This window comes from Spermophilus citellus, assembly GCF_964194105.1.
Source record: "Spermophilus citellus genome assembly, chromosome: 3".
NCBI lineage: Eukaryota > Metazoa > Chordata > Mammalia > Rodentia > Sciuridae > Spermophilus > Spermophilus citellus.
Window position 1 is genome coordinate 129610144 of NC_138184.1, and position 26105 is coordinate 129636248.

Sequence of the window (26105 nt, forward strand, 5' to 3'; positions counted from 1 at the left end):
AATTACTTTTATATTCTTTGTATACTCCATTAGCACACAAGATGTATAATATGATATCACATGATATGCAATAATATCAAAGGGACAAAATTATTAGTGTATGAATATTTCTATCCTTTTCACTCTGGTCTACTAACAAGTGAATGATTATGGATTTTATAGCTTAGATTCATTCCCCTATCACCCCAGGAGGCTTTTCCCTAGCAAGATTATTTCTTTTAGTTTTCTAAAGCAAAATTTGAAGGAAATGAGAAGAAAGACAACATGAGTGTAGTTATGATCAGAGATAGACTTCTGGAGAAGATTAGGTGGGAAGGACACCAGGGAAATCATGTGGTGAAAGGTCACTGATCAAAAAGAAAATTTAAGAGTATTACTGTGAACCATGAATACTTTTCTCAAAATTTAAGGAACACAAGTAAGAATATAAGCAATACTGGAATTCCTTTATGATTGTTATGCAATGCAACTTTAACCATGATTTCACTTTAGCATGATTTCCATGGAGTTATATAATTAAAAATAAGATACATATGTGTGTGTGTGTGTGTGTGTGTGTGTGTGTGTGTGTATATACACACACACACATACCTGTTGTCTTGCAAATATTTATAAGCAGTCATGCGTGTTCCAATAGAAAGCCTCTGAAACAGTATATTTGTCACAGTTTTATGTTGCACAGTTCAATGCTTAATAGACTTAACCTTCTGAAGGGCTTAGAGTCTATGGACCAAAAGATTATTGCACCACAAATTGAGGCTTCTTGCTAAAAATAATAAAATATGATTGAAAATGGAAGCCCATAGTACAGTCATGGTCATATTGATTCAAAAGGAAGAATAGTCCTGGTGAAGACCTGCCTAAATTCAAATAAAATGTTCTAGAAACATGTCACATTGACCATCTGGATTGTGGTCTGACAAATTCCCTGTATCTCATACGGAGTTGGCTGCCTCTGGTTCCTGCAATGCTAGTCTTTCTGCCTTTCCATGGAGGAGAAATCATGTATCAGAAATGTTAATGAAAGGAAGTCAGTGAGTTCTTCTGAAGCCCTGCTTTTCCTTCAGTGTCCTTCAGTCTCCAAATTTGGCTGCAAAGGATTTCCTCACAGAAAATTCTCAGCATATAGCCATTTAAATCACAGTTGTCACTAAGACATCAAGATGTCTATTTCCAGAGCAGAAATCAAAGCTGACTGTACATTCCTGCCCTGAGCTGTGTTGGAGCAACACTCACAATTCCTAGTCCAAAGCCTTGTAATGACAGCAGTCCAGTTGGTGTTTACTGAGTGCTTTCTGTCCCAGATGCATGCCTGGAGAATCACCCATGCTTTCTCAGGTGGTTTTCATGGAATCACCTCATGGGGAAGTATATCATCTTCATTTTATAGACAAAGAAACCAGAAGCTTAGAATCTAAGGGACCATGAGCCACAGTGGTCCCTTAGACACCACTTCTCACTTGGAAGCCATCTGCTGAAGCTGAGGGTGATGAGGCCAATTTTGTCAGGCTCACATGTGTAACTCTTGCCTTGCTATGTTCAGAGAGAGGTCATTGAAAACTTACAGTAGGATCAATAGCTTAGATTTTCTATTATGTATAATCAGGGACTACTGTTTTTCTGTTTTCTTGTTTTAATTTGGAGTGATGCTATCATCTGAAGGTATTCCCCGAAATTTCCAAAACTAAAACTTAATTGACAATATTAAAGTATTAAGAGGTGGGGCCTTGGTGGGGGGTGATGACAAATGAAATTAATCCCTTATAAAAGGGGATGAAGTTCTCTATCCTCTTTGGCCCCTTCTTTGACACAGCAAGGTGTTATCTTTGAAGCAGAGAATTAGTCCTCACCAGATACCGAATCTGCTAGTACCTTGATCTGAACTTCCAGCCTCCATGAATAGATTTCCATTATTGATAACTTATCCTCTCTAAGATGTTTTGTTATGGTTGCCTGAATAGACTAAGACGGATAATGTGATGGAAAAGGATTGGGAAATGATGTGCTGAAAAAGGTGTTCGAGGGATATTCTTCTGACAAATTCAGAGAATCTGGTATGAATCTAGATCACTTTTCCACGCTGGAAATCAAGGGTAGAGATGGGGAAGCAGCTGAATCTGAAAGCCCCTCAGCTTCTTATCAACTGACTTGAGAATTGAGACAGGCAGTAGACAGGTGATACAGACCAGGGACAGCACAAGAAGACAAGGCACAGTAGTCACATGACTCTAGTTTTTTGTTTATACCTGGACAGAGGTGAGAAGGGGGTGCCTAAACAATGATAAGAACACAAGAGTGGGTGGAGAAAGGAGCACCCCTGACTGGTGTTAGTGAGCAGTTGTTCTAGCCACACGGCTTGGTTCTTCCTACTACAGTTTGATGAACAGGGGGATACACAGCAGATTTGGGACTGAGATCCCGACTTCTGATAGGAGTATGCAGTCAACAAGGCCTACTTTAACTCCTTCTGAAGGTTTGAGACTGGCCTGCTGAGTCCAACTTCATGTAGTAAAAAATCAACACTGAATTACTATAACAAAACACCACTGTAGGATTTTATCAGGATGGGTAGCGTTAAAATTTCACCGGTTCCTTCTTTTGTCGTGCTAAACGCTGCATCTTTCCAGACCTCATATCACATCATTATTACTGTAGACAGATCCCAGGGGCCCTCTAAGGAAAAATCATGCCAGAGAATAGGAAATGAATCTTTTGTCTTTTATCATGTATGTAACTCCTTGGAGAGTACAGAAAATATGTTTTTAGAATACTTCTAATTTGGTGGTACTTTCAAAATCTGATTTAGTCAGGCCATTTAAAAAATAGTATAAATCAATAGCAATTACCTGCTTCTAAATTGAATCATAACCCCCAAAGAAATATGCTATTAAAACATTACAGACTCCAGGTCATATGCAATATACTTCCACTCTAGTTAAAATAAACAATAAAAGAGGAAAAAAAGAATAAAAATAAAAGGAAAATATAATTTTGTTTTATTATTTTAATTTAATCTCCAAGTAGAAACAGTGACCTTTTTTTTATACTTCAATATATAAAATCTGGACAATGTTCAATGTTAGCAAAATTATTCTTAATTTTAAGATAGTATAATTTATCGATTAAGTTAATGTATTCATTGCCATCAGGAGATTGTAAAGAATCTTATTTTTGGATCATAACAAACACTTCTGTAACTTTCTAGAAAATGGCCTGGATTCTGCATTTTTATTACAGCAAGAGAACCTTTGATGTCTTGATGTGTTAATGAAGGATAGCTATATCAGAACATTTTAAAATCTAATTCTCCCTACTTGTTAATTTGGCCCATTTTCAATCATACATTTTTGAAAATTAAAATTATTTTACATAAAAATATAAATTTATATAGTATGTGATATATAATTTTTAATGCATGTAGACTCCTTAGACTCCTTATTCATTGTAACTTTTTAATTTACTTGATTTATATGTGTGCCCCTGAGTTACTATTCTAATCATTTTCAAGCTCAATTAAACTTTGTCTTGATAAATTTTTGCTTTTTACAAATTAAATTTGTCAATTTTTATAAGTTGACAACTTCTATTATTAGAATAGAATAACAGTTTCTTAATGTATTGGTCACTCATTTGATATATATACAAAATGTAAATATCCACCCTTTCATTCATTTTCCCCAAACAAGACACTGCTAACTCAGCAGATGGACTGAGGACAAGAATCTTTTCAAGTTTGCACAAGAACATTTAAAAACATTACTTTTCTAAAGTGTTCAGTTATTTTGAATATGCCTTTTCTAAGCCATTTGCTTTTATTGTTGTTTTGTTTTGTTTTTTAATAGGTTATTGCTCCTTAACCCTGTTTGAATATGCTTTCACTCTGTTATTTTATTTTAAAGAGATGGTTTTATTATAACTTCTTAGCACAGATTGTATTATATTCTCATCATTATTTTTTTGTTCTTTTTACATGAACAAATGTAAATCATTATTTTTTTTGTTCTTTTTACATGAACAAAATACATGACAGTACAGTATATTTTGACTTAACATGGAGTACATCTTATTCTAATTAGGATCCCAAACTTGTGATTGTGCAGAATGTGGAGATTCACATATGTACATAGGAAAGTTAAGTCAGATTCATCCCACTGTCTTTCTTATTATTGTCCCCCTGTCCTTCCCTTCATTCCCCTTGTCTAATCCACTGAACTTCTATTCTTCCCATACCCCTCCTTTGTTGTGTGTTCAGATCCACATATCAGAGAGGACATCTGACCTTTGTTTTTTGGGGATTGGCTTATTTTGCTTAGCATAATATTTTGCTAGTATAAACAACACCAAGTTTATGCACCCAGAAATGTCTGTAGATTAGGAGTCAAAGAACTTGCCTGGCATTACTAACATGTGGTCCCCATTCTGTGGAGTTGTGGCAAGAGCCAAAGGTTATGAAAAAAGTGTGGAATATTATCAGCATAGTGGGGCAATGGTTAAGGAGCCTTGAATCACTGGATCAGGAAAAGGTAAAACTTAGACAGGGAACATGTTGAGAAGATTTGGTCTCCCACACATCAAAATTGGATAAGCCTGAAGTAAAAGTCAGGGGATATGAGCCAAAGCATCTAGAGTCTAGACGCTGATGAATATGAAGAACAGTTTTCTTTGGTATTAGAGTAGCCCTCTGGGTTGGTTTGTATGGCTGTTACCCAGTTGTTCTAGAACTCATTACTCACTACTGGAAAGTCTTTTTAAGGATCTCATTTAATCTACTTCTCTGTTTTACATGACAAATTTCTAGGTGGAAGTGAGACCACAAGACAAAGAACAGAGCAGTTGAATTTTGCATCGGCCATGTCTGCTGAGCAAGAATGGTAAAAGTACTCACGTTCTACAAAGTAAGAGCTGGCATCAATCTTCCAGATGATCTGGCCCCGATGAGAACCATTGACTCCACGGTTCTTATAGTCCAGAAAGTTTTCAGACAAGACTTCATCTATATTCACACAAAAAAAGTAGAGCAGAGAAACGTATCAGTCAATAGCTTATTTAGAGGGGGGGGAAATAAAAAGAAAAAAAGGGTAAAGGATGTGAATGTCATTCCCAGCTCACAGCAGAAAACAACACCTGGAATCATAGAATCAGAGAGCTGGAAGCATGCTAAGACACCATCAGGACCAACCTCTTTTTAATGCAGGAATCTTTTCCCCACCCAACATTCCTGGAAATGATCACATAGCTGGTTCTTCAACTTTGCTGGAAATAGAGAAATAATCACAGTTCATTGCACTTTGAATGGCTCGAATATGTATGAAAACATATATGAAAGTCTTCCTCCAAGAGTAAGCAGGTGGCATCACTATACACTATACTACAGAGCAATAGTAACAAAAACAGCATGGTATTAGTACCAAAACAGAGTACAGAATAGAAAACACAGAGACTAACCCACATAATTACAGTTATCTTATATTAGACAAAGGCACCGAAAATGTACATTGGAGAAAAGATAGCCTCTTCAACAAATGGTACTGGGAAAACTGGAAATCCATATGCAATAAAACAAAATTACCCCTATCTCTCACCATGCGCAAAACCCAACTCAAAGTGGATCAAGGACCTAGGAATTACACTAGAGACCCTGTACCTAATAGAAGAAAAAGTAGGCCTAAATCTTCGTCATGTCAGATTAGGCCCTGACTTCCTTAATAAGATTCCTATAGCACAAGAATTAAAATCAAGAATCAATAAATGGCATGGATTCAAACTAAAAGCTTCTTCTCAGCAACAGAAATAATCAGTGAGGTGAATAGAGAGCCTACAGAATGGGAGCAAATTTTTACTATACACACATCAGATAGAGCACTGATCTTTAGGATATATAAAGAACTCAAAATCTTAACACCAAAACAAAACAAAACAAACAAACAAACAAAAAACCCCAAACAAATAGTCCAATCAATAAATGGGCTAAGGAACTGAACAGACCTTTCTCAGAACATGATATGCAGTCAATCAACAAATTTATGAAAAAATGTTCAACATCTCTGGCAATTAGAGAAATGCAAATCAAAATTTCTAAGAGTTCACCTCACTCTAGTCAGAATAGCAGCTATTAAGAATACAAACAATAATAAGTATTGCTGAGAATGTGGGGGAAAGGCACACTCATACATTGCTGGTAGGATTACAAATTTGTGTAGCCAATATGGAAAGCAGTATGGAGATTCTTTGGAAAACTAGGTAGATTAAATGACCCAGTTATCCCACTCCTTGGTCTATACCCAAATGACTTAAAAACAGCATACTATAGGGGTGCAACCACATCAATGTTTATAGCAGCACAATTCACAATAGCTAAATTGTGGAAACAATTTAGATGCCCTTCAGTGGATGAATGGATAAAGAAACTGTGGTATATATACACAATGGAATATTACTCAGCATTAAAAGAGAATAAAATCATGGCATCTGCAGGTAAATGGATGGAGTTGGAGAATATAATGCTAAATGAAGTAAGCCAAATCCCCCAAAACCAAATGCCAAATGGTTTCTCTGATATTAGGATGCTGATTCATAATGGGGATTGTGGGGTGAGGATCATGGGAGGAATAGATGAACTCTAGATAGGGCAAAGGGGAGGGAGGAAAGGGTGGGGCATGGGAATAGGAAAGGTGGTGGAATGAGGTGGAGATCATTACTCTAAGTACATGTATGAAGATATGAATGGTGTGACTCTGTTGTGTAACCAGAGATATGAAAAATTGTGCTCTATATGTGTAGTATGAATTGAAATGCATTCTGCTGTCATATATAACAAATTAGAATAGATAAAAAAGAAAGTCTTCTTCAAAAAGATTCTACCAGCTAACTCATTTGAGATTGAGAATAAGACATAAAGAAAATGTTTAATCATGCTTTGTATCTTAGTGCCAGTTCTCATTGACCATATCATCTCTTCTCTGACCTGGGCAGTATAATCATCTGGTATATGAGACTCATCCATGAACTTATTTTCCCATGCCTTCCTGAAGTCAAGCATTCATTTATTCATTCAACAGTTAAGATCCAGCTATCTACCAGATGCTGAGGAAGGTGCAGGGCCATGGTATTGGGCAAAACCAATATGGTTATAAATTGAAGCTTACAAACAATTAAGAAGACACTTTTAAACAAAAAGCAAAGAAATAAATGTAGTATTGTAACTTGCAATAAGAGATACAAAGAAAGAGAACAGGGTGCTTTGACAAAGTGACAAGGAAGAAGTCCAACAGGGTGGTCAGAGAGCACTGAAGGATGAGAAGAGCTGCATGGGTGGAAAATAAAGCTGGGTGTGGGGAGGGCTGAGGTAGGGAAGATCTTACTGCTTGGAGGTACTGGGAGCACCTAATAAGTGATTGTGGGTTTTAATTTACTGCTCTTTCTTTTCTCATCACATTGCAACCTGCTGATGTCTTAAAGCCCATTGCCCAGAGAGAAATGCCACATTCTTGGAGTGAACTGGTCCTAAAAGACCAAGTTGACTGTCACCTCCTTGGTTTCAGACCCCATATTCTCAGTGCACATGAAGCTAGGGATATGAATTTTACCTTGATTTTATGAGGCTTTTGTAGTTTTCACTTCACTAGAAAGTAATCAACTGAGCTAGCTGGATCTGAGTCTTTGGGAAAACCATGTTTTGAGTGTCCAAATCTGAGACTGAAGACAGTACCAGAGTCAAGGCTCTGCAGAGAGAGAAACAGGTCATGGCTGTCCTTTTTCCTCTTAGGATACCCTGAGGTTTTCACCCTGCATTTGACTGGACTGAGAAAATAGGCAATGATAATGTTCAAAAAGGAAAGCTTGAGGATTTTTGTGCCATTTACCAATATTGTCATGTCTACAGCCTCAGGTTCCTCATCTGCAAAGTGAGGGGTGGGTAGTAAAAACTTCAGCCTTTCAAGAGAGGAGTAAATGAGAGTACTGGCAAATGCACCTGTAATCTACTATGTTGATTGCACATTTTGAGCTGCTCCTTCTTTGCAAAGATGACTGGGCAAAGGAGCACCATCTCTGCTTCATTAGCAGCAAGAACTGTTTGTATCCTTTGGAAGATCACTTGTTTGCAAAATTTACCTGTCTTTATATTTACAGTGTGTGCTTACAGCCCTGTTTGGGTTACTAAGATGATTGCATAATATGTCTTTTACAGTAATTGCCTCATTTCTGCAAAAAAAGCATAATATTTTTCTAGCTCCCTGGGTCTTCAGTACAGATATAATGAGTTTCACACCCAGGTAGAAATTTGCCTCATTATGGCAATTCTCCAAGAGGTGCTATATTCCTAAATTTATCCACTCTGATCACCTGAATATTCACCTTAGTAGATATGGTCAGGTGTTCATAAACAGTAACATCTAGAAGAAAAATGTTCATTCATGTATTAGATAATATGCACTGCGTACTTTTTTCCCATTCTTGGTATTGCTAAACCCTGGTGATACACAGGTGAATGAGACATGATCTTTGTTCCCAGGAGTTTCTAATATATTTGGTGATTTGTTTAGGAAAACAGATAATTTCATTGGAATACAGAAAGTATAAAAATGGGTTAAGTATCAAGGAATCCATAGAAGCACAAATGAGAAAAGGAAGGGGGGCGTTGGTGGGAAGAATTGCAAAAAACTGATAAAATGGCCAAATAACACATTTTAAAGAGAAAAATATATACTCTGTTGTACAATTTTTATGCACAACACATTTTAAGGGACTGACACTTTTGATAAGTATCTGTTTTCCTGGCACAAATAATAACACTGGCAAATGCATGACACATGAAAATAACACATGAAACAAAACAATCTGTATTCTTGATTAGGCCATCTCTGCTAAGAGGTCAACCTCTTCCCTAAAGGTATTTATCACTACCTTAGAAAAGTTTCTAGTCTCTGATTAGGAATCCAAGTGTATTAACGTATTCTGTGCTACAGGAAGGAACTGGAAGAGAGAAGAGAACTGGAATAAGTGCTAAGGGCCAAATCATGGTCTCCACCACAATGAGGAATGTGGTTCCTGGGTGTCTACCTGGAGGCTCTTTGTCCTATGTTCTTCATTAGGGCAGAAATCTCTGTGGGAGCAATATTTACAGCCACCCTTGAGGCAGGAGGTTACATCTACCATTGTTATGTGATCTTAGGTGGGTTATTTAATTTTTGTGTCTGAGCTTCTTCACTACAAAATGGAGATAATCCTAGAACCCACCTTAACATTTTTGCTGTATTAAACGAACTATTATAGGCAGCAGTCTCAGAATAGTGTCGGCCATCTAATAAGCACTATTTCTATCTAGAGCCTAGGCTAAAAATAGGGCATCCTATTTCAAATCCCCATGATACTTAATGAGCAAAGCCATTAATAATAGCTTACACCAGTACTATTTAAAATTTAGTCATTGTGTACTTTGTACAGAACACAAAAAAGATGTATTAAGTCCCTCAAAATAAGAATACGTTTGCTGGATGATGTTTATTTCTTCTGGTATGTAACGTCCTACCTCCTGCTTCTAGTTTATAATAGGGGAAAGATCTTTGTAGGTTAATAAAATTTTAGCCATAAAGTTCTAGTGAAGTTTACCTAAGAAATGAGGAATGCATTTTCTCCTGATGTATCTTAAAAATGATAACTGTAGCTATGCTTTCCACATCCTAATCTGTAATAGAAGAGTGGACAACAAAACACTGCTGCCATTAAGAGCAGAATGGGCAAGTGAGCTCATAATCAATTATAAAGGACACTCGATCCATCCCCCAGGTCTCTTAAGCCCATCAGAAGAAGCACAACATGGCTTTGGTTTCTCAGAGTAACTCGTGCCTTCTGATAATCAAATCTGGAAAAATCTCCATTCTCCCACTATGACTTTACTAAAATGGTAAGGAGATATGGGGACAATTTACTTGCCTTTCACCTTTCTAAGCCCATGATGTAGAAGTGCTGTTATCATGTACTAGAAAGGGACTCTAAAATGGCAGGGCAGGTCCTACAAACCATTGTCCCTTTCTCTTTTTATGAGGCTTTTCCTTTATATTGTTTCTTTAAAACAAGCATTCATTTTCTCTCTTGACTGAGAAATACAGCTTCAACTCTTCTATATTCTAATAGGGCATCTGATATAAAGGGAAACTTCAGTTCTTGAAGAATTGGTGTCCACAAAGAAGAGTTCTAAAAAATTAAACAAGGAGGAGAAGGAGGTGAAGTACAAGGAGGAGGAAGAGAAAGAAGAAGGAGAAGGAGAATTCTAGAAGATTCTATGTGCGTGTACCTAGCTAGAAAGACAATTTTAACTTTTGTTCTTATATTTTAAGGCCCTGAGCAATAAATGTTTCTTATGGGTAAGGGCTGAGTTCCTGTGTTTGTAATTTCTCATAACTCCTTGTGTATGGTTCCCCAAACTGGAATAATCTAGTGAGAAATAAAAGTGTTGTTTTGCTCAAGAAAATGCAGGGAACGCTGGATTAAACAAAATAAAGTGAGTCACTGTACTCCAGGCTTCTCAAACCTTTAGTATACATTGTGAATCTCTAAAAGTGGGGCAAGGTGGGCAGAGACTTCCATCTTTATTTAACCATGGAATTCCCCCCCCCCCCGGAGTACTGACCAATGTAGAAGCCACGGTCCCTGAATGCTACTTGTGTGTCCATCACTGCTCCTATTCCACTGTACTGTACAAATTCTAGGGAAAATGGACTAGGAAGTTAAATCTAATTGAGAAAACTTTTCAGAAAATCACGAGACCAGAAGACAAAATGTACAGGAAAAGATAAGGAATATAGACAATAAAGGAAAGTCCCCATGTCTGAAAAATGAAAGTTTTGAAGACCAAAGGAATATGGAACCATACCAGCAGAACAACTAGTCTGTTACAAGAAGAGATATCGCTAAGAAATCAATTGAAAGTAGCTATGCTTTCCACATCCTAATCTGTAATAGAAGAGTGGATAACAAAATACTGCTTTGATATTGTCATGTCGACAGCCACATTCCTCATTGTGGTGGAGACCACGATTTGGCCCTTAGCACTTATTCCAGTACTCTTCTCTCCTCCAGTGCCTTCTTATAGCACAGAATATGCTAATATACTTGGATTCCTAAGCAGAGACTAGAAACTTCTAAGGTAGTGATAAATACCTTTAGGGAAATGAATATGAGCCTGACGTAGAGTTTCTCAACCTGGGTGCTGTTGCTATCTTTGGATAGATAACTATTTGTTATTATCAGACTATACTATGCTATGTACCAGGTTTAGTGGCACCCCTGGGCTCCCCCCAGTTGATGCCAGTAGCACTTTCAACAATCTAACAACCTAAAATGGCTTAAGACTTTACCAAGTGTTTCCTGAGGGGGCAAAATCACCTTGGTTGAGAACCACTGGTTGATAATTGAATGCAATCGCTGTAAGAATAATAAGAGAGGCATAACTTGTAAATCAATAGATCATTCCAATAAAAGGCAGGAAATACACTCTCATGTACATGAAACCAAAGGAAATTACATTAAATAAAGAATATAAATAAAGGGGGCAAAAAGAAGTCCTAATATAATAGTAAGTACAATAAATGTAAATATACTATCCTAACCAATTAAAAATCTGAGACTCACAGATCAGAATAAAAACACACACACAAAGAGTCACACTTAAAGACAGAGAAGGATTGACAATATAGGAAGGAAAAACATAAAGCAAGTATGAAGTAGAAGAAAACTGAGATACTAGCAATCTCAGCATTTAGAAAACAGAATTCAAGGCAAAGAGTATTATAAGGGAGCCCAGTGAATCTGAAATAATAAGCTATAATAAATCAGAGTAAAAAGGTCTAAATATCATGAACATTTGTATACCTAAGAAACAGCATCATCATCTACAAAATATATAATTTATAGTCGTGAAAGTAGATGCTATGATTTAAACATGGTTTTTCTCCTTCAGAACTCATGTTGGAGCTTAATCTGCATTGTGAAATATTAAGAACTGGACACTTAATCTGAGCATGGTGTTTAGAGGTAGGGTCTTTTAGAGGTGATTAGGGCTAGTCAAGGTCATGAGGGGGAACTTCCATGATGAAATACTGGTGGTTTTACAAGAAGAGAGAGAGAGAGAGACTGGAGAAAACACACTGCAAAAGTTTGGATCTTAAATATCCCCCAATGGACCATGTAATGAAGGCTTAGCCCCAGTTTGGTACTACTGGAAGGTTGTGGACTGTAAGAGGTGGAGCCTAGTTGGTGATCATTCAGCCACTGGAGGTGTGCCCTTCAAGGGAAAAGCAGGCCCATAGTCCCTTTCTCTTCTCTTATTTCCACTTTCTGGCTATGAGGGAGCAGCTTTGTTCCACTATATGCTCCCCATCATGGTGTGCTGTCTCACCATAGGCCCCCAAACAATAGGGTCAAACAAAGGATTGAAATCATGAACTCCAATAAATCTTCTCTTTAAAATTGGTCATCTCAGGTATTTTATTACAGCAATAGAAATTTGACTCACACATACAAGCATACACCTGTTTGTGTGCACACAAGTACTCCCTATTTCTTGCCATGTGATGTCCTGTGCTGCCTCAGGACTCCACCAGATTTGGCCCTTTGATCTTGGACCAGAACTATGAGCCAAAAAAAATCTTCTTTTCTTTATAACTTACCCAATCTCTGTTACTGTTTTATTAGCAATAGAAAAGAGACTAATATAGTGGACACAGATTAAAAGTTTTTGCTAGATTTTAACATACTTCATTAAAAAATGAAAGAACAAGGAAACAAAATTGTGCAAGACCCTGGGCTCCATCCCCAGCACCAAAAAATAATAGAACAAGATTGAACTTTATATATATATATCACAGACAACATAGACACACATGTATAAATATTATTATAAATGTGTATATCTATCTATCTACATATATCTATATAGATACACAGAGAGAGAGAGAAAGAAAGAGAGAGATTGAGAAGGAGAGAGGTGATCCTTACTTTGCACAGTTTCCAGTTAACTGAAACCTGTGTACATCAGAGTTACACCCTTTGTAGGTCCTTTGGTAACTCTTACCCCTGTAACCTCATTTTTATGCAACTGTACCAACTGGGGACACAGTTTCAGTATGCATAAGGTTCAGTTAACACAATGCTATATACATACACAGGTGTACACACACAAACATACATCAAGAAGGTAGAGGTCACAGAAGCAGCCTCAAAAAATTCCAAAGAATCAATTTGAAAAAGACTATAGTCTCTAATCTCACACAGGGAGAGAAACCCAGAAGATTTGAAAGAGAGTGTACATTCCCAGGCATAATCTATCAGCAACCTTCAATAATGCAATTTCAGAGAATTTTAAATTTTAATTTTTGTTATCTCTTGTTAGGTAGAATTTTGAATGCATAAATGCATTCTACTTTCATTATGTTTTAAATTAATGAAAAAATTCTAGCATGGAATTAGGGTAGCATGGTGTAATAATGAATGTGATTTATTAAAAATGTGATTAATAAGAGATATTTTTGCATATTATGAACATATTATGCCTACTTTACCTATTCAATTATATTTTCCTGATTTTAACTGCATATTTATTTCATATTTAAACAGCTTTCATAAGGGCTACTTCCAGTGGAGTAAAAGGAATGGATCTTTTTAAAAACTTATATTCTTAAAAGGAGTTTTATGATGCTAGATCTTAAAATATTAAATGTAAAGAGGTAAAAATATTTGTGTAGATACTTTCTCATTAATTAATATTACATTAATATAACATTCTAATGATTAGAAATATATATTGTATCCATCACATTATGTCTTCTAAACCAATTATACTACCTTATTCCCTTAGTGTGAGTAAGAGTCAGGTATTGCTGAATCTTTAACCCTAAGTATAAACAAATGAATAATTAGGTTTTATTTGTGAACATCAAGTAGGCACTACTGGGTGAACAATTGTAAAACCATTTACTAGAGGTACTGATTTCCAACATATCTGTCCCTATGCACTTGTTTTTGACCAAATGATAATCTTTTACACATTTACTAACCCTTAAAACATCATTCTTCAGGTCCCTAATGGTTAGGTCAGAAGCTTTTGTTGATAATGAACAACTATAACAATGTTCACGTAAGGGCCAAGTCTAGGCTGAAGAAGCCTATAAATTAGAGCTATTTGCTACAGTGCATTCAGAGAATAAAGCTACTTGACAAGACCAACCAAGAATTGTATACTGGTTGCCAGGAAATAAATGCATGTTATCTCACTGATCCTGAGAAGCAAGCTCCATTTTGGAGATAAGGAACCTATAATAATTTGGATCTGGAGTATCCCTTGAAAAGTTCATGTTCGAAAGCATGGATACCTAATGTAGCAAGGGTCAGAAGTGGGGCTTTTAGGCAATGGCAGAATCATGAGGACTTTGACCACATCAGTGGATTGATCCATTTGATGAATTAACCCATAGATAGCTGAATGAATTACTGGGACCTAATTGGAGAAAGCAGATCACTGGGGGCATGCCCTGGAAGGGTTATCTTTTCCCTGTCCCCTTTCTCTCTCTCTCTCTCTCTCTCTCTCTCTCTCTCTCTCTCTCTCTCTCTCTCTCTCTCTCTCTCTCTAGCAGTTTTCATCTGCCACACCCTTCTGCCACGATGTTTCTGCCTTAGAGCCAGATGACCAAGGACTGAACTTCTGAAACCATTAGCCAAAATAAATCTTTCCTCCTCTCAGTTGTTCTTATCAGGTGTTTTGGTTACAGCAATGAAAAACTGACTTACAAAACCTGTGGCTTAGATTATAGTTTCTGACTGAGGTTTTACATCTGGCCAGAGGCAGAGTATGATTCTAAACCAGAGTGACCTATTACTGATATCACAAGACCTTTCTCCATTCTATGCCATTAAGAGAGAATCATGTATTGTTCTCATTTAACTCTGTTAATGAATTCTATTTCACTTTATAATCATGGTAATGCTAATGTTACCATACAATTTCTGGGTTCCTATGGTCCTGGTTAAGGACAGTATTGGCGATTTTGTGAGAGTGTTATTGAGTAGGACCATACCTCACCCTATACATCATGATATCTTTACCCTCTTATGACAGAAGAAAATTATGTTTGTTTGGAGAGTACTAGAGGTCACAAAATGTTGAAGGCATTACTTGGCCTTACTTGGAAATTTTGATGGCTCACTGATATGGAATGGCCCATACCTGATGTTGCACCAGAATGCCAACATGCTCCCATTGTTAGCGTAAGTTCTGCTGCTAGGGAGGTAGCTGTGTGGCCATAGGAGCCATTCAATTGGCAGCTCCTCATTTGGAAATGACAGATTAAATGAAATTACCATCCCTAAATTTCTGGATCTGTACCCATGACTTGAGCTTTGACAAGGCACTGCAAATCTGGAAGATAAATTGCTAAAGACTCACAAATTATAAACTTTTAAGATTCACAGATAATTTGGATGGGAAAATCATTTTTGAAGTGTTCTGCTACTGAAAGTGTTGGCATTCTGCATTAAATAACTTCACAGTTATGGATGTGTAGCTACTATGAGAATAACAAACTGTCAGAGTAAGATTCCAAGATGATGAGTTGTGGTTACTTTTGGCTCAGTCAAAATGTCATGTTAACACCAGATCTTATTCATTCACAGAGTTTCGTGATACTTGATGTGGCTGACAGCCCCTTCCTTTCCCCAGTATCCTCACAGGACAAGAGTGTCCTGTGTGGTGTGAGCTCCTAGTGGTCCTTCCTTTTCACCCTCTTCCATTTCTTTTAGAGTTTCTTCTCTGCCTCTCCCTTACCCCTTTTGTCTGACAGGGTCTTTCTAGTGCTTTTTCCACACACAATCCACAAGGTAGCTTATCTACTCCCAGGCTTATCTAAAGCTGTAACATGAATCTATGATTGAGCTGCAGAACTTGAGAAAATTCACATTAAAAAAAGTCTTCTCATGAACTTTTAATTTTGGAGCATTGACAGTTTTGAGTATAAAACTTTACCTAAGGTAAATGAAGTTAACTTTCTACAATACCATAACTGTATGTACAATCCCAGCATGTCTTCTGAATACAAAGCAGTAGGAATTTTGAAGGTCATGATGAAATGATTGTGTTAGGAAGAAAAATACAATTACCTGCACTTAGATGTGTGCGCACTGGTGGGGTAATGGTGTTACTATGGTCTTATGAACACATGGCTTTTGATATTCATTTATTCACAACTTGAAGAGTTTCTGTAGTTTCAAGTGGCAATGATGTTTGTTTTTAACCATGACACAACCTGCTATGTCACGATTTTCTTTCATTGAATAGAGATGGCAACAGTGCCTTATCATGCGGTCTGCAGAAAAATAAGGCAATGCCCTGGTGGTCTCCAGTGTGGTAGACTCTGATGTATAACTCAGTTGTGTGTCTAAATGATATTGTAGATTTTAGAAAACATTAAAGTACATATAAAAGCAAATTATGAATAATATCCTGTTGAACACTGAAACTGCCGCAGTCTGGGCACAAAATCACGAGCCACTCACACCTTGTAGATTATTGCTTTGGTCTGTGTCTTTGCTGAAACAAGGTTACTAAGTGTTAAGATTCTATTATGTGTAATTTATATACAAAGAGTATAAGAAGTTTCAGTTGGGTTTCAATTATAGTATTATAGTACCATAAAAAACATGAAAGTATTTCATCTTATTAAAGTGGAGTAATTTTTCTAAATCAGAAATTTTATAAGAGTTGTTTCAGAATGTGAATTTATAAAAAGGGTTAATGGCTAGAAAAGAGATATTAAAAGATTCAAGATGTGGAAATATATTTTAATATGGAAGGTTAAAAGAAAAAGAAATGTTTCTAGATGAGATAATCTCTGTGTGGTAAAGTAAAAAGTTGTAAAATGCCATTTAAAAAAAATTTTGAGGAAACTAGACTTACTTTAAAAGCTTGAGAGAGGAAGAAAGAAGAAAAAGGTATTTGTACATGGCAGATTGAGACAAAGCTTCTTAATGGAGTAAAAAAAAAAGCCTTTAGTTAAAGGGCAGCCATGTAAACTAACATTAAGCGATTTAAACAGAATCTAAGCCTTGTTTAAAAGAGTGAAGCTGTAGGTGGTGAAAAAGTACATTTAAAAGTACAGTATGGATGATAATTGGAAGGCTTTAAAAGGTTAAATTGAAGGTGGTTGAGATACCTTCATGGCGGAAAAAAGAAAAAAGAGATATAAAAAGATTCAAGATGTGGAAATATATTTTAATATGGAAGGTTAAAAGAAAAAGAAATGTTTCTAGATGAGATAATCTTTGTGTGGTAAAATAAAAAGTTGTAAAATGTCTAAGTAAGTTGCAAAAGGCTTTAAAAGGTTAAATTGAAGGTTGTTAAGATGCCTTCATGACGGAGGAAAGATTGCATCATTCAAAGCCTAGTTAATCTTAAAAGCATTACTTAAAAAAAAACATGAAAATGGGAAGATAATAGGATAAAAGATATTTAGATAAAGAAGATTAAAAATTTGAAGTGAAAAACTTCAAGACAGAAGTACAGAAAGGTGAAAAAAAAAGATAGAAAGATGTAGGAAGATAAAAAAGATGTAGAAAGACAAAAATTTTAAACCCACAAAATAGGAAACAAAAGAAAACTAGGAGGAAAAAAAGCAACTAAGGGTAAATGTACAAACCTTAAAAAAAAAAAACTAGAAGATAGAAACAAGATAAAATATGGTTAAAAATGTCAAATAAAGATATTTCAGATAAAAAATACAAAAAGCTAAGACAACTATTAGATACAGACATTCAAGATAAAAAAAGGTAAAAGAGAGAAGTTTAAAGTCAAATATTGGATAAAATGGAAGAACAAGGAGATTATTAGTAATTTTTTTCAAAAAGCCCATCAACTTTAATTTCTGGTGGTGCAGAAATTAGAAGTCTCAGATGAGGGTGTTAAAATTTATAGACAAGAGCCAATTTAGAAAACATTAAACTAGAAGGAAATTCGTTTAAAACCACATTAAAAAAATTAAGAGGACTAAAGTAATTCTAAAAACTAAGGCAAAATGCTTTTGAAAGACTGAAATTTAAAAGGATCTTTAAGGGGTATATATCCCTCAAAGATAAACTTAAAATAACCCTTTTTACTCTAAACTTTTTAAATTTGGATTCATATGTATCCAAAAAATGTACATAAGCCTAAGGTACTTTGGAAAGATATTCTAACAGGACAATGGAAAGGTCCTGACCCGGTGATTGTCTGGAGTCGGGGTTCTGTTTGTGTGTTCCCACAGGGAGAACAGCAGCTGATTTGGATTCCAGAGAGATTAACTAAAGAAATTTCTACAGACCAAAAAGAAGATGATTTGACTCAAATCCATAACAGCTGATATCCAGAGCTCCAGCTTGGCTATTCTTACATCTGCAACAGTGATTAACCAGGGTGCTTTTTTCAATATCTATTTTATTATTGCATTTTTCCCACATCATAAAGTTCTATTTTATTTTTGAGCTCATACAGACCTAGGTTAATGTTTTTCTGATCAGTTTTATTTTTTGACTGTGGAGTTTTTAAACATTGCAATGGAGATTTCACCTAGGTAAAGCTACAAGGCCTTTACTATTGTCTTATGTGTTGTACATTTGTGTGCACTCTTGTGTTTTGTGTTGTATGTCTGTGTGTGCATATGTCCATATATCATATATGAGGAGCGCTCATGAAAAAATGGATCCAAATTATTTTTTTATTCACGTGATTTAAATGGTTTAATTTAAATTAGGTAAACAGCTGTTAAGGATTGTTTTTAAAGGAGGTTAACAGATCTGTTTGTTTACTTTCACCTTTCCTTTTCATTATATTTAATAATTCTGTTCAGGATAATGTCTCTTTAGCATCATTGCCAGAATTCCTATCTCCATCCCAGTGCCGGTGAAGACAAAGATAAAACCAAACTACAGCTTCTATGATAGCTATCACAGTAAAATGTATAAACTGATACATCAATGAATATAACTCAATAAGTAATGCTCAATCAAGGACTCGATTTACTTTGGGAGGAAATGGACATATTAATAGACTCCTCCGCTTTGAACTGCTTACAGAACTTGCCTGGACTATGTATCACTTGTATGCATTGTGAACTATTGTTTGGTGCAGCGAATTGTGGTAGTGCTGGCATATCTTTGCTGATGGTGTCACCAGTGATGCAATTTTTCCAAAGGAGCCGTCAATTGGCTTGGTGTCATGGCATTTCTGTATCCTCCTCCCTTCTGCTAGTGATGGTCTAAAATTTGGGGGCCAACAGAGGTGAGGCAAAGAACCTCACCCCCCCACTGGCACCAAGGCCAAATTTGGGGGCCAACAGAGGTGAGGCAAGAACATCACCCCCCCCCCCCACAGCCTATCCACAAGTATGGCTGTATGCTGGACCGGTAGTCAGTGACGGGTATGATCCAATTGCAGTGGTATCAGCCTAAGACAGGAGGCTTACGCCTAGAGGTCAGTTTTTCCCATGATGGGTACGAACCATATGTTGAATTGGACAACCTACCAGGCACGGTCCTTAAGCCACATTGCTTATTGTTTAATTAATCAGAAGGGGGAGATGCTGAGAGCCATTGCCAAGTAGGAATGACACACTCCATGTTGCTTAGAGGAAGGACTCTCCATTGTGGAAATGGGCTTGCCTCTGGACCCAGGTCATTTGCAGTGACATTGCATGTATGCTTGAGTAAGGTGACCTTGCTCAAGGACCAGGGCGGATCGGGTTTAGGGCGGATCAGGTTTTAGGGAGTATCCTGCTTCTTGGGTTTAGGGCGGTTCCAGGTGTACCTTGCTGGGATTAGGGCGTATCTTGCTGCCTCAGGCACGCCTGCTCCTTGAGTTCCTGTTGAGTTCTCGCGGGATTCAGAGAGTATTTGGGATTCAGAACGTGGATTTCCCCAGAACATGTGTAGAGTGCCCGTGTGAGTTCGGGAATAAAGAATTGCTGTTTGAATCTACAAGGTGGTGAGTGGCTCGTGATTTTGTGCCCAGACAGACTGTGGCAGAAACCACATACATAAGATCATTATTTCGGTGGCACCTTGTCAGTGGGCCTGGGTAAGTCAGTGTTTCCCTCAAGCTGGGCTGAAGGTGATCATCTACTCACCAATGAGGTACATGCCAATCCAGTCTCCAGCGTCCACTTCCTCCTTAATGTCCCAGTGGATCACCAGATCCTGTGAGTGCCCTATGGAGTAGTAGGAGCTGCTAACCATGAGTGTGGAACGGCTGTCTGAGGTGACCAGGTCAGTGTCACTGGTGGAGCGGGGAATGGTCACACCATCATGAGGTCCATTCCTGATATCCATGTTGTGGAACTGGTCAGGGTTGTAGCTGTAGCGGAGTGGCTCCTTGCACCGGCGTCGGCTCTGTGAGTTTCGTGATGGAGACGCCATGGCAGCCAGGCCTAAAAACCTGTTCTGGTACAGATTCTGTGGGGACAAAGAGACAGTGCGCAGGGTCAGAATGGGCCAGCAAGTAAGTCATTGTCTTCACAGGAAATGAAGATGCAGAGAGGGGTGGGGGATGCGGAAATGAACTGTGAGGGAGCTGCCCTCCTGGAGATTTAAAACACAACATATAGCATCTTCCTTGTGACAAAGCCTGCAGCTCTGGGTTCACACAGGGACAAGAACAGAGATACAAATGAACTAAGGTGCCTATATTTCCAGGCTCTGCTGGAGTCTATGCTTCACCCAGCTCCCTTTCTTTCAACTGATACTAGAAAGATTGGAATGCGTGTAGCATGACCTTGAGGATATGACTGTCCCCAAACGCAGTGTCATTACTTGAGTTCTCTAACACCAGTTCAATTGGATCCAATTTTGTCCTTTTTGAGGGTAAATGATGATTATCATTATTGATTGTGTCAGTGATCCCTGCAGCATTCAAGAATCTACACACAGCCCAGAATTAGAGGTGGTCCCTGCTGGGCCAGGTGGCCATTCCCCTCCATTTACTACTCTCTCACTCTACAGAATGTTTCTAGGCTGTCTGACATTTCTATTAAGGATTTCAGACATCCTAGTCATCTTTGAACATCACAATTTTCAAAAAAATTCAATCTCAGAGGACTGTCTCCTTTGGAGGCAATGGTATTGTAGAAAACATTGCGATTGATGAAGGCTGCACTTTTGTTTCTTTTTAATGTTTGCAACATTGAGTACTTAAAATGAGCTGAGCCGATAAAGCACAGTAACTTAGAAAACATCTAAGGAAGGGCATCACATGGAACTTAAGGGGTTCATTTTTGAAACAAGAAAGGGTGATTCTGATTTCATCAAAGAATACTAAAATTGAGTTTTAAATGTACATTTTTGGGATTCCTGGCTATAAGAATACATGCTATTCTACAAATAATAACATTTTTGTTGTCAAGAAGAGAAAATTAAAGCCAAGAAGTATTGAATCATGCTATTTAGATTATAGAGACTGGAACTTATTATGTAACATCAATCAAATGGAAGTTATTGACATTTTGTTTCCCAACCGTGAGGACAAGACCCCAGAATCAGATTATACTTCAAATTATATAAAGATATTAAACAGTAATTCAGGCCTGTACTATTTCCATCTTCCAAGACCAGGGAACTTGTGAAAAGCGCATGAACCTGATTAAGCACAGTGGTGGCATTATGAATCTTGGTCCTCGATGACCAACTAGATGGCTTTTTTATTCATTATTTGTGTCTCTTGTTAAGAATTCCTCTGGCTTTACTGGTGATAACCAGAGAATTACTACAGGCAGAAAAACCAGCCTCAGAAAATATCTCATCACACCATCAGGTTCATATCCCCTATTTTTTTTAATGCTTGTCTTGTCACTACAACTAGCTTTCCTGTCATCAGCACAGGCAAAGCCCAGGGAGGCATGAACCAGCCACCCACCCACCCATCTCAGGGCTATTCTGGATAATTCAGGACAGGATTCAATAAATTGACAATCCTCCAGGGGCCTCGATAAAATCTCCAAAACAAAAAGGCTGCTGCTATAGCATAAAATTTCTCCAGTTTGCACATAATTTAAGTGCACCAATAACATCTTGTATTATTTTGGAGATTGAATACTGCTTGGAATTAAATGAAATAGTAAAATATATAATTAAGAGTTAGACCAAACCATGATCACACTGGTATAGGGTAGATGACTAAATCTATCTGAACTTCAGCCTTTCATCCATAAAAAGGTCATTGTCAGAATTTAACACATCCATGCAAATCAAGTTCTTGGCACAGTAAGAATTTAATAAATAAAAATATACCAGTACTACTGGTATTATACCAAGGATTAAGAGACTGCTTTTGCTAAAAGCACTGGCTTTTGGAAATGCAGGTGCCCAGTGGTAACTAAAAGCAAGAAAAAATCTTGGCATCTCTGCCTTCATTTTGTATGTTTCCTTTATTACCTTAAATTTTGGATCAGATTCCTACACAAATCTGTATGTGGACATGTTAATTACTTAAGGAGTATCTGTCTAAAAACTGGTAACACAAGGGTGATAAGCCCTAAATTTACCTAATCTCTTTCATCCCTTTTTCAAGGCTGAAGGCACTAAGGTATTTTCAAGATTTTCAGGAATATCATAACCAACAGATTCTCAACTGCACACTTTCATGACATCCTGCCCTACACTCCCAGAGGTACACCTAAATGTCTCCAGTCAGTGCTCTCAACCTGACCAGAATAATGAGTCTTACAGGCAGATCAACCTGTGACAAGTTCGTCTCCACTTAATGGAAACAATTACCTCATGGTGGGAGATCCGGTTTTCCCCTCAGCTGGAGCACACAGCTCATGATGGGAACCAGATTGCAATAACTACTTCTTCAGGACCTCAAAGAACCAGTCCTGAGATAATGTTCAACTGGATCATAGTTTGATCAAGACTGCTTAATTATGCATACCTCTTGTCCTCTACCCCATTTCTTCCTTTATTTAAATCTAGTGCTCATGTCAGTATCTCTCAAGACTGAGACTGATTGTCTTCCCAATATAAACTATGTTGAATAAATTCCTTTTCTATTTCACTATTACCTTTTTCATTTTGATATTTGGGGCTAGTTTGTATATTTGTCAGTTTGTGTTTTGGTCAGCTTTTTCATTGCTGCAACGAAAAGAACTGACAAAAATAATTTTAGAGGAGGAAATGTTTATTTGGTGCTCATGGTTTCAGAGGTCTCAGTCCACAGATGGCCCACTGCATTCCTCAGGGCCTGAGATAAGGCAGAACATTATGGCAGAAGAGTGTGGTGGTGGAAAGCAGCTCAAGATGCGGTACTAAGAAGCAGAGAGACTTTTCCTTTCACCAAGAACAAAATGTAAGTCCCAAAGGTAAACTCCAATGACCTGCCTTCTCCAGCCATACCCAACCTGCCTACAGATCCCACCCAGTTAATCCCTATCAGTGGATTAATGCACTGACCAGGTTAAAACTCTCATAATCCAATCATTTTACCTCTAAACTTTCTTGCATTTTCTCACACATGAGCCTTTGGGGGGCACCTAATACCTAAACCATAACAACCTGATAGATTGGGATTCCCTGAAGTTATCCCCTCTCTGGCCTAGGACTCCGGCAATGGTATTACTTTAGAAAGGGAGTCCAACTGATATGCAGGATGTGGGAAGTCAGCCATGCTGAGCCACTGGCCAAATGTCCCTTCACATCACCACAGAGTCCTCGCACTTAAATTCATTCTGTACAGACCCTAAAGGTCACTCCTGCTCGTGTCACTCTGGGGTTTCCTTACAAAATTAAAATTACAGATGTGTATGGTAAATGAGCTCTCTACCAACTTCCAGAGGACGCGTTCCTTTTATCTGCAACGTTTGTGATTGAGTAGGATATTTTTGCATTAGTGTTGAGGAGGCTGAAAGAATTTTTATCAACATGATTTCAATCAGGGCTTCAAAAAGATGCGAAGAGTGTTTCTTTTTTGTTAAAGACATGATTGCTGTCCACATGGTGAGAACAAAGATGTAGAGGGAAACGTTAGTGAAGGAGGATGTTTGTCAGTGATTACTGGGTTGGAATAATGGTGCTTTGCCTGGAATAAGAAAGGCAGCCTCAAATGAAGCTGTTCCTGGAAGGTCATGCTCTCTTACTGACCCTGGCAAAATATATGCTGCTACTTCAGTTTTATTAACACACGGATATAAAAACCTGGCTTTTAATATTCATTTATTCATACTTGCAAGCAGAATTTGCACTTCTTCTTCAAGGCAATGCCCTAGAACCAACTCTTTTATAGCCTCCCCTTGCATCCTGTCCTATTCCCAAGGAACAGGGCTTTCCGCTTCATGATCCACAGCACTCCCATTCCCTGAAAGGCTGCTTATTGTCTTACTGCTAGTTAGTCTGTCTCTATTTATTCCTATCAAGTTTTGTCCTGCTTATATCCCCTGTAACTGGCATAACTACTGGTTTAAAAATGCCCTTCAAACTTTAAGAGATTTTATTTTATTCAATCATATCCTTTTTTTAATACTGAAAGTGGCTTGTAAAGATACTTACAATTCAGAAAAACATGGTAATTTAGTAGTAAGTGGTAGAGAGAGAGAGAGAGAGAGAGAGAAAGAGAGAGAGAAGATAGGGTAAAAAAGTTATGTAGGAAGGAAGCTAACATAAAACTAGGTTCAATTATGTCCTAAATAGATGTTTTTGTTAAAGACTCACAACAGGTGCTTCTTTTTGTTTTAATTTTCTACCTTTATTGGTAATAAAATACTATGATTTTAAGGTGCATAACATGATGATTTGATAAACATATCTTTTGTGAAATGATTTTCATGATCAAGTTAGTTAACACCTCTTTCATCCCAGTCTTTTAAATTTTGTCTTATTTTGTTTTGTGGTGAGAACATTTAAGTAAATTTCAGTAGTTGCTTTTTGAATACACCAGGTGGATAGCGTCCATGGCCAAACATGAATTCTTTTGTGCTCACAGTTTTCCCAGACATTCATGAATGTTCCCAGCACACACTGTAGACTTATGGGGCTGGAAAAAGGCTATTTAACCATTCTTCCTTCACATCTGAACCATGGGAGATAGATAAAGATCTGTTTCTGCTTTTAAATAGCCTTGGATAAAGACCACTCTCTTTCTAGACAGTGACACCAATGTTTTACAACCCTGCAATTCTTCCTAATCTTGAAGGCAAATCTCCTCTGACAGAAGACCTCTTTCCTCTTTTCTCTCTGAGAAAAGTGGCTCTCCCCATTCTCTGTATGAAGAGGAATTGATGGGTATCACTACTTGATGGGGCTCCTAGGTTTTTCTTCATCCCATAAAATAATTCAAGTGTCTCTTATCATCACTTACTTTTGGTGATAGGGAATATGATGCAGATAAAAGGATTACAAGATATCAGCAATTGTTCCTATAACAATATGATTTTCCAATCATTGGTTGTAATTAAGGGTCCCTAGTTATGGGCTATGTTAAGCACAGATTTTAATTGACCCTGAGAAAATGGATACAATGAAAACAATCTAAACAAATTTCACAAAGAGCCCTACTTTTTAAGGAGTAGAATTCCATCTGTTGGGTTTTTTCTATTTATAGCAGAGGCTCCAACTCTTACTAGAGGAGGGTCCAGTCCATGTCTGGGTTCATGGCATCTGGAACAAAGAACTGAGAAAGACACACAGGAGAAGTAGCCAGAGGGTAGCTTTATTGAAAGTGGATATACATTCATAAAGCAGAACAGGCTGAAAGGGAGAGAATGGCCAAAGGCCCCCCAAAACCAGGAACCTAGTGGCTTGTATCTACCTTCACTGGGGGATTTCCAGAAGAGGTGCCACTCAGCCTCATTCCACTTTACTTGGTCCTATGGATGTCCAAGGTGGGCGTTCCCATGGCAATGTGTGGGTCCTATGCAGCCAGGGTGGAGTTCCCATGGCAACATGGGGGCTGCCAAGCAGGTATATTTTCCTATGACCCGCCAAGTACCTCGGTATATTCAGCCAATTTGTCATTCCTAACCTCATGTCTCATAATGTTTTGTTTACATATTTTGCTCTCAAACTTAAAATAAAACATTGTAATTGTTGAAATGCTTTGAATT

At 37.5% G+C, this 26105-nt stretch overlaps 1 protein-coding gene across 1 annotated transcript in view; it reads right to left on the reverse strand.

Moving 5' to 3' along the window:
* HECW1 (HECT, C2 and WW domain containing E3 ubiquitin protein ligase 1) overlaps positions 1-26105 on the reverse strand; it is a 344889-nt gene that overhangs the window by 213627 nt on the left and 105157 nt on the right. Inside the window, exons 3-4 of the mRNA XM_081288274.1 lie at positions 20145-20469; positions 4886-4993 (exon numbers count right to left, since the gene is read on the reverse strand). Of these exons, the coding sequence (XP_081144400.1) occupies positions 4886-4993; positions 20145-20469 (433 nt within the window). The remainder of the gene's footprint in view (positions 1-4885; positions 4994-20144; positions 20470-26105) is intronic.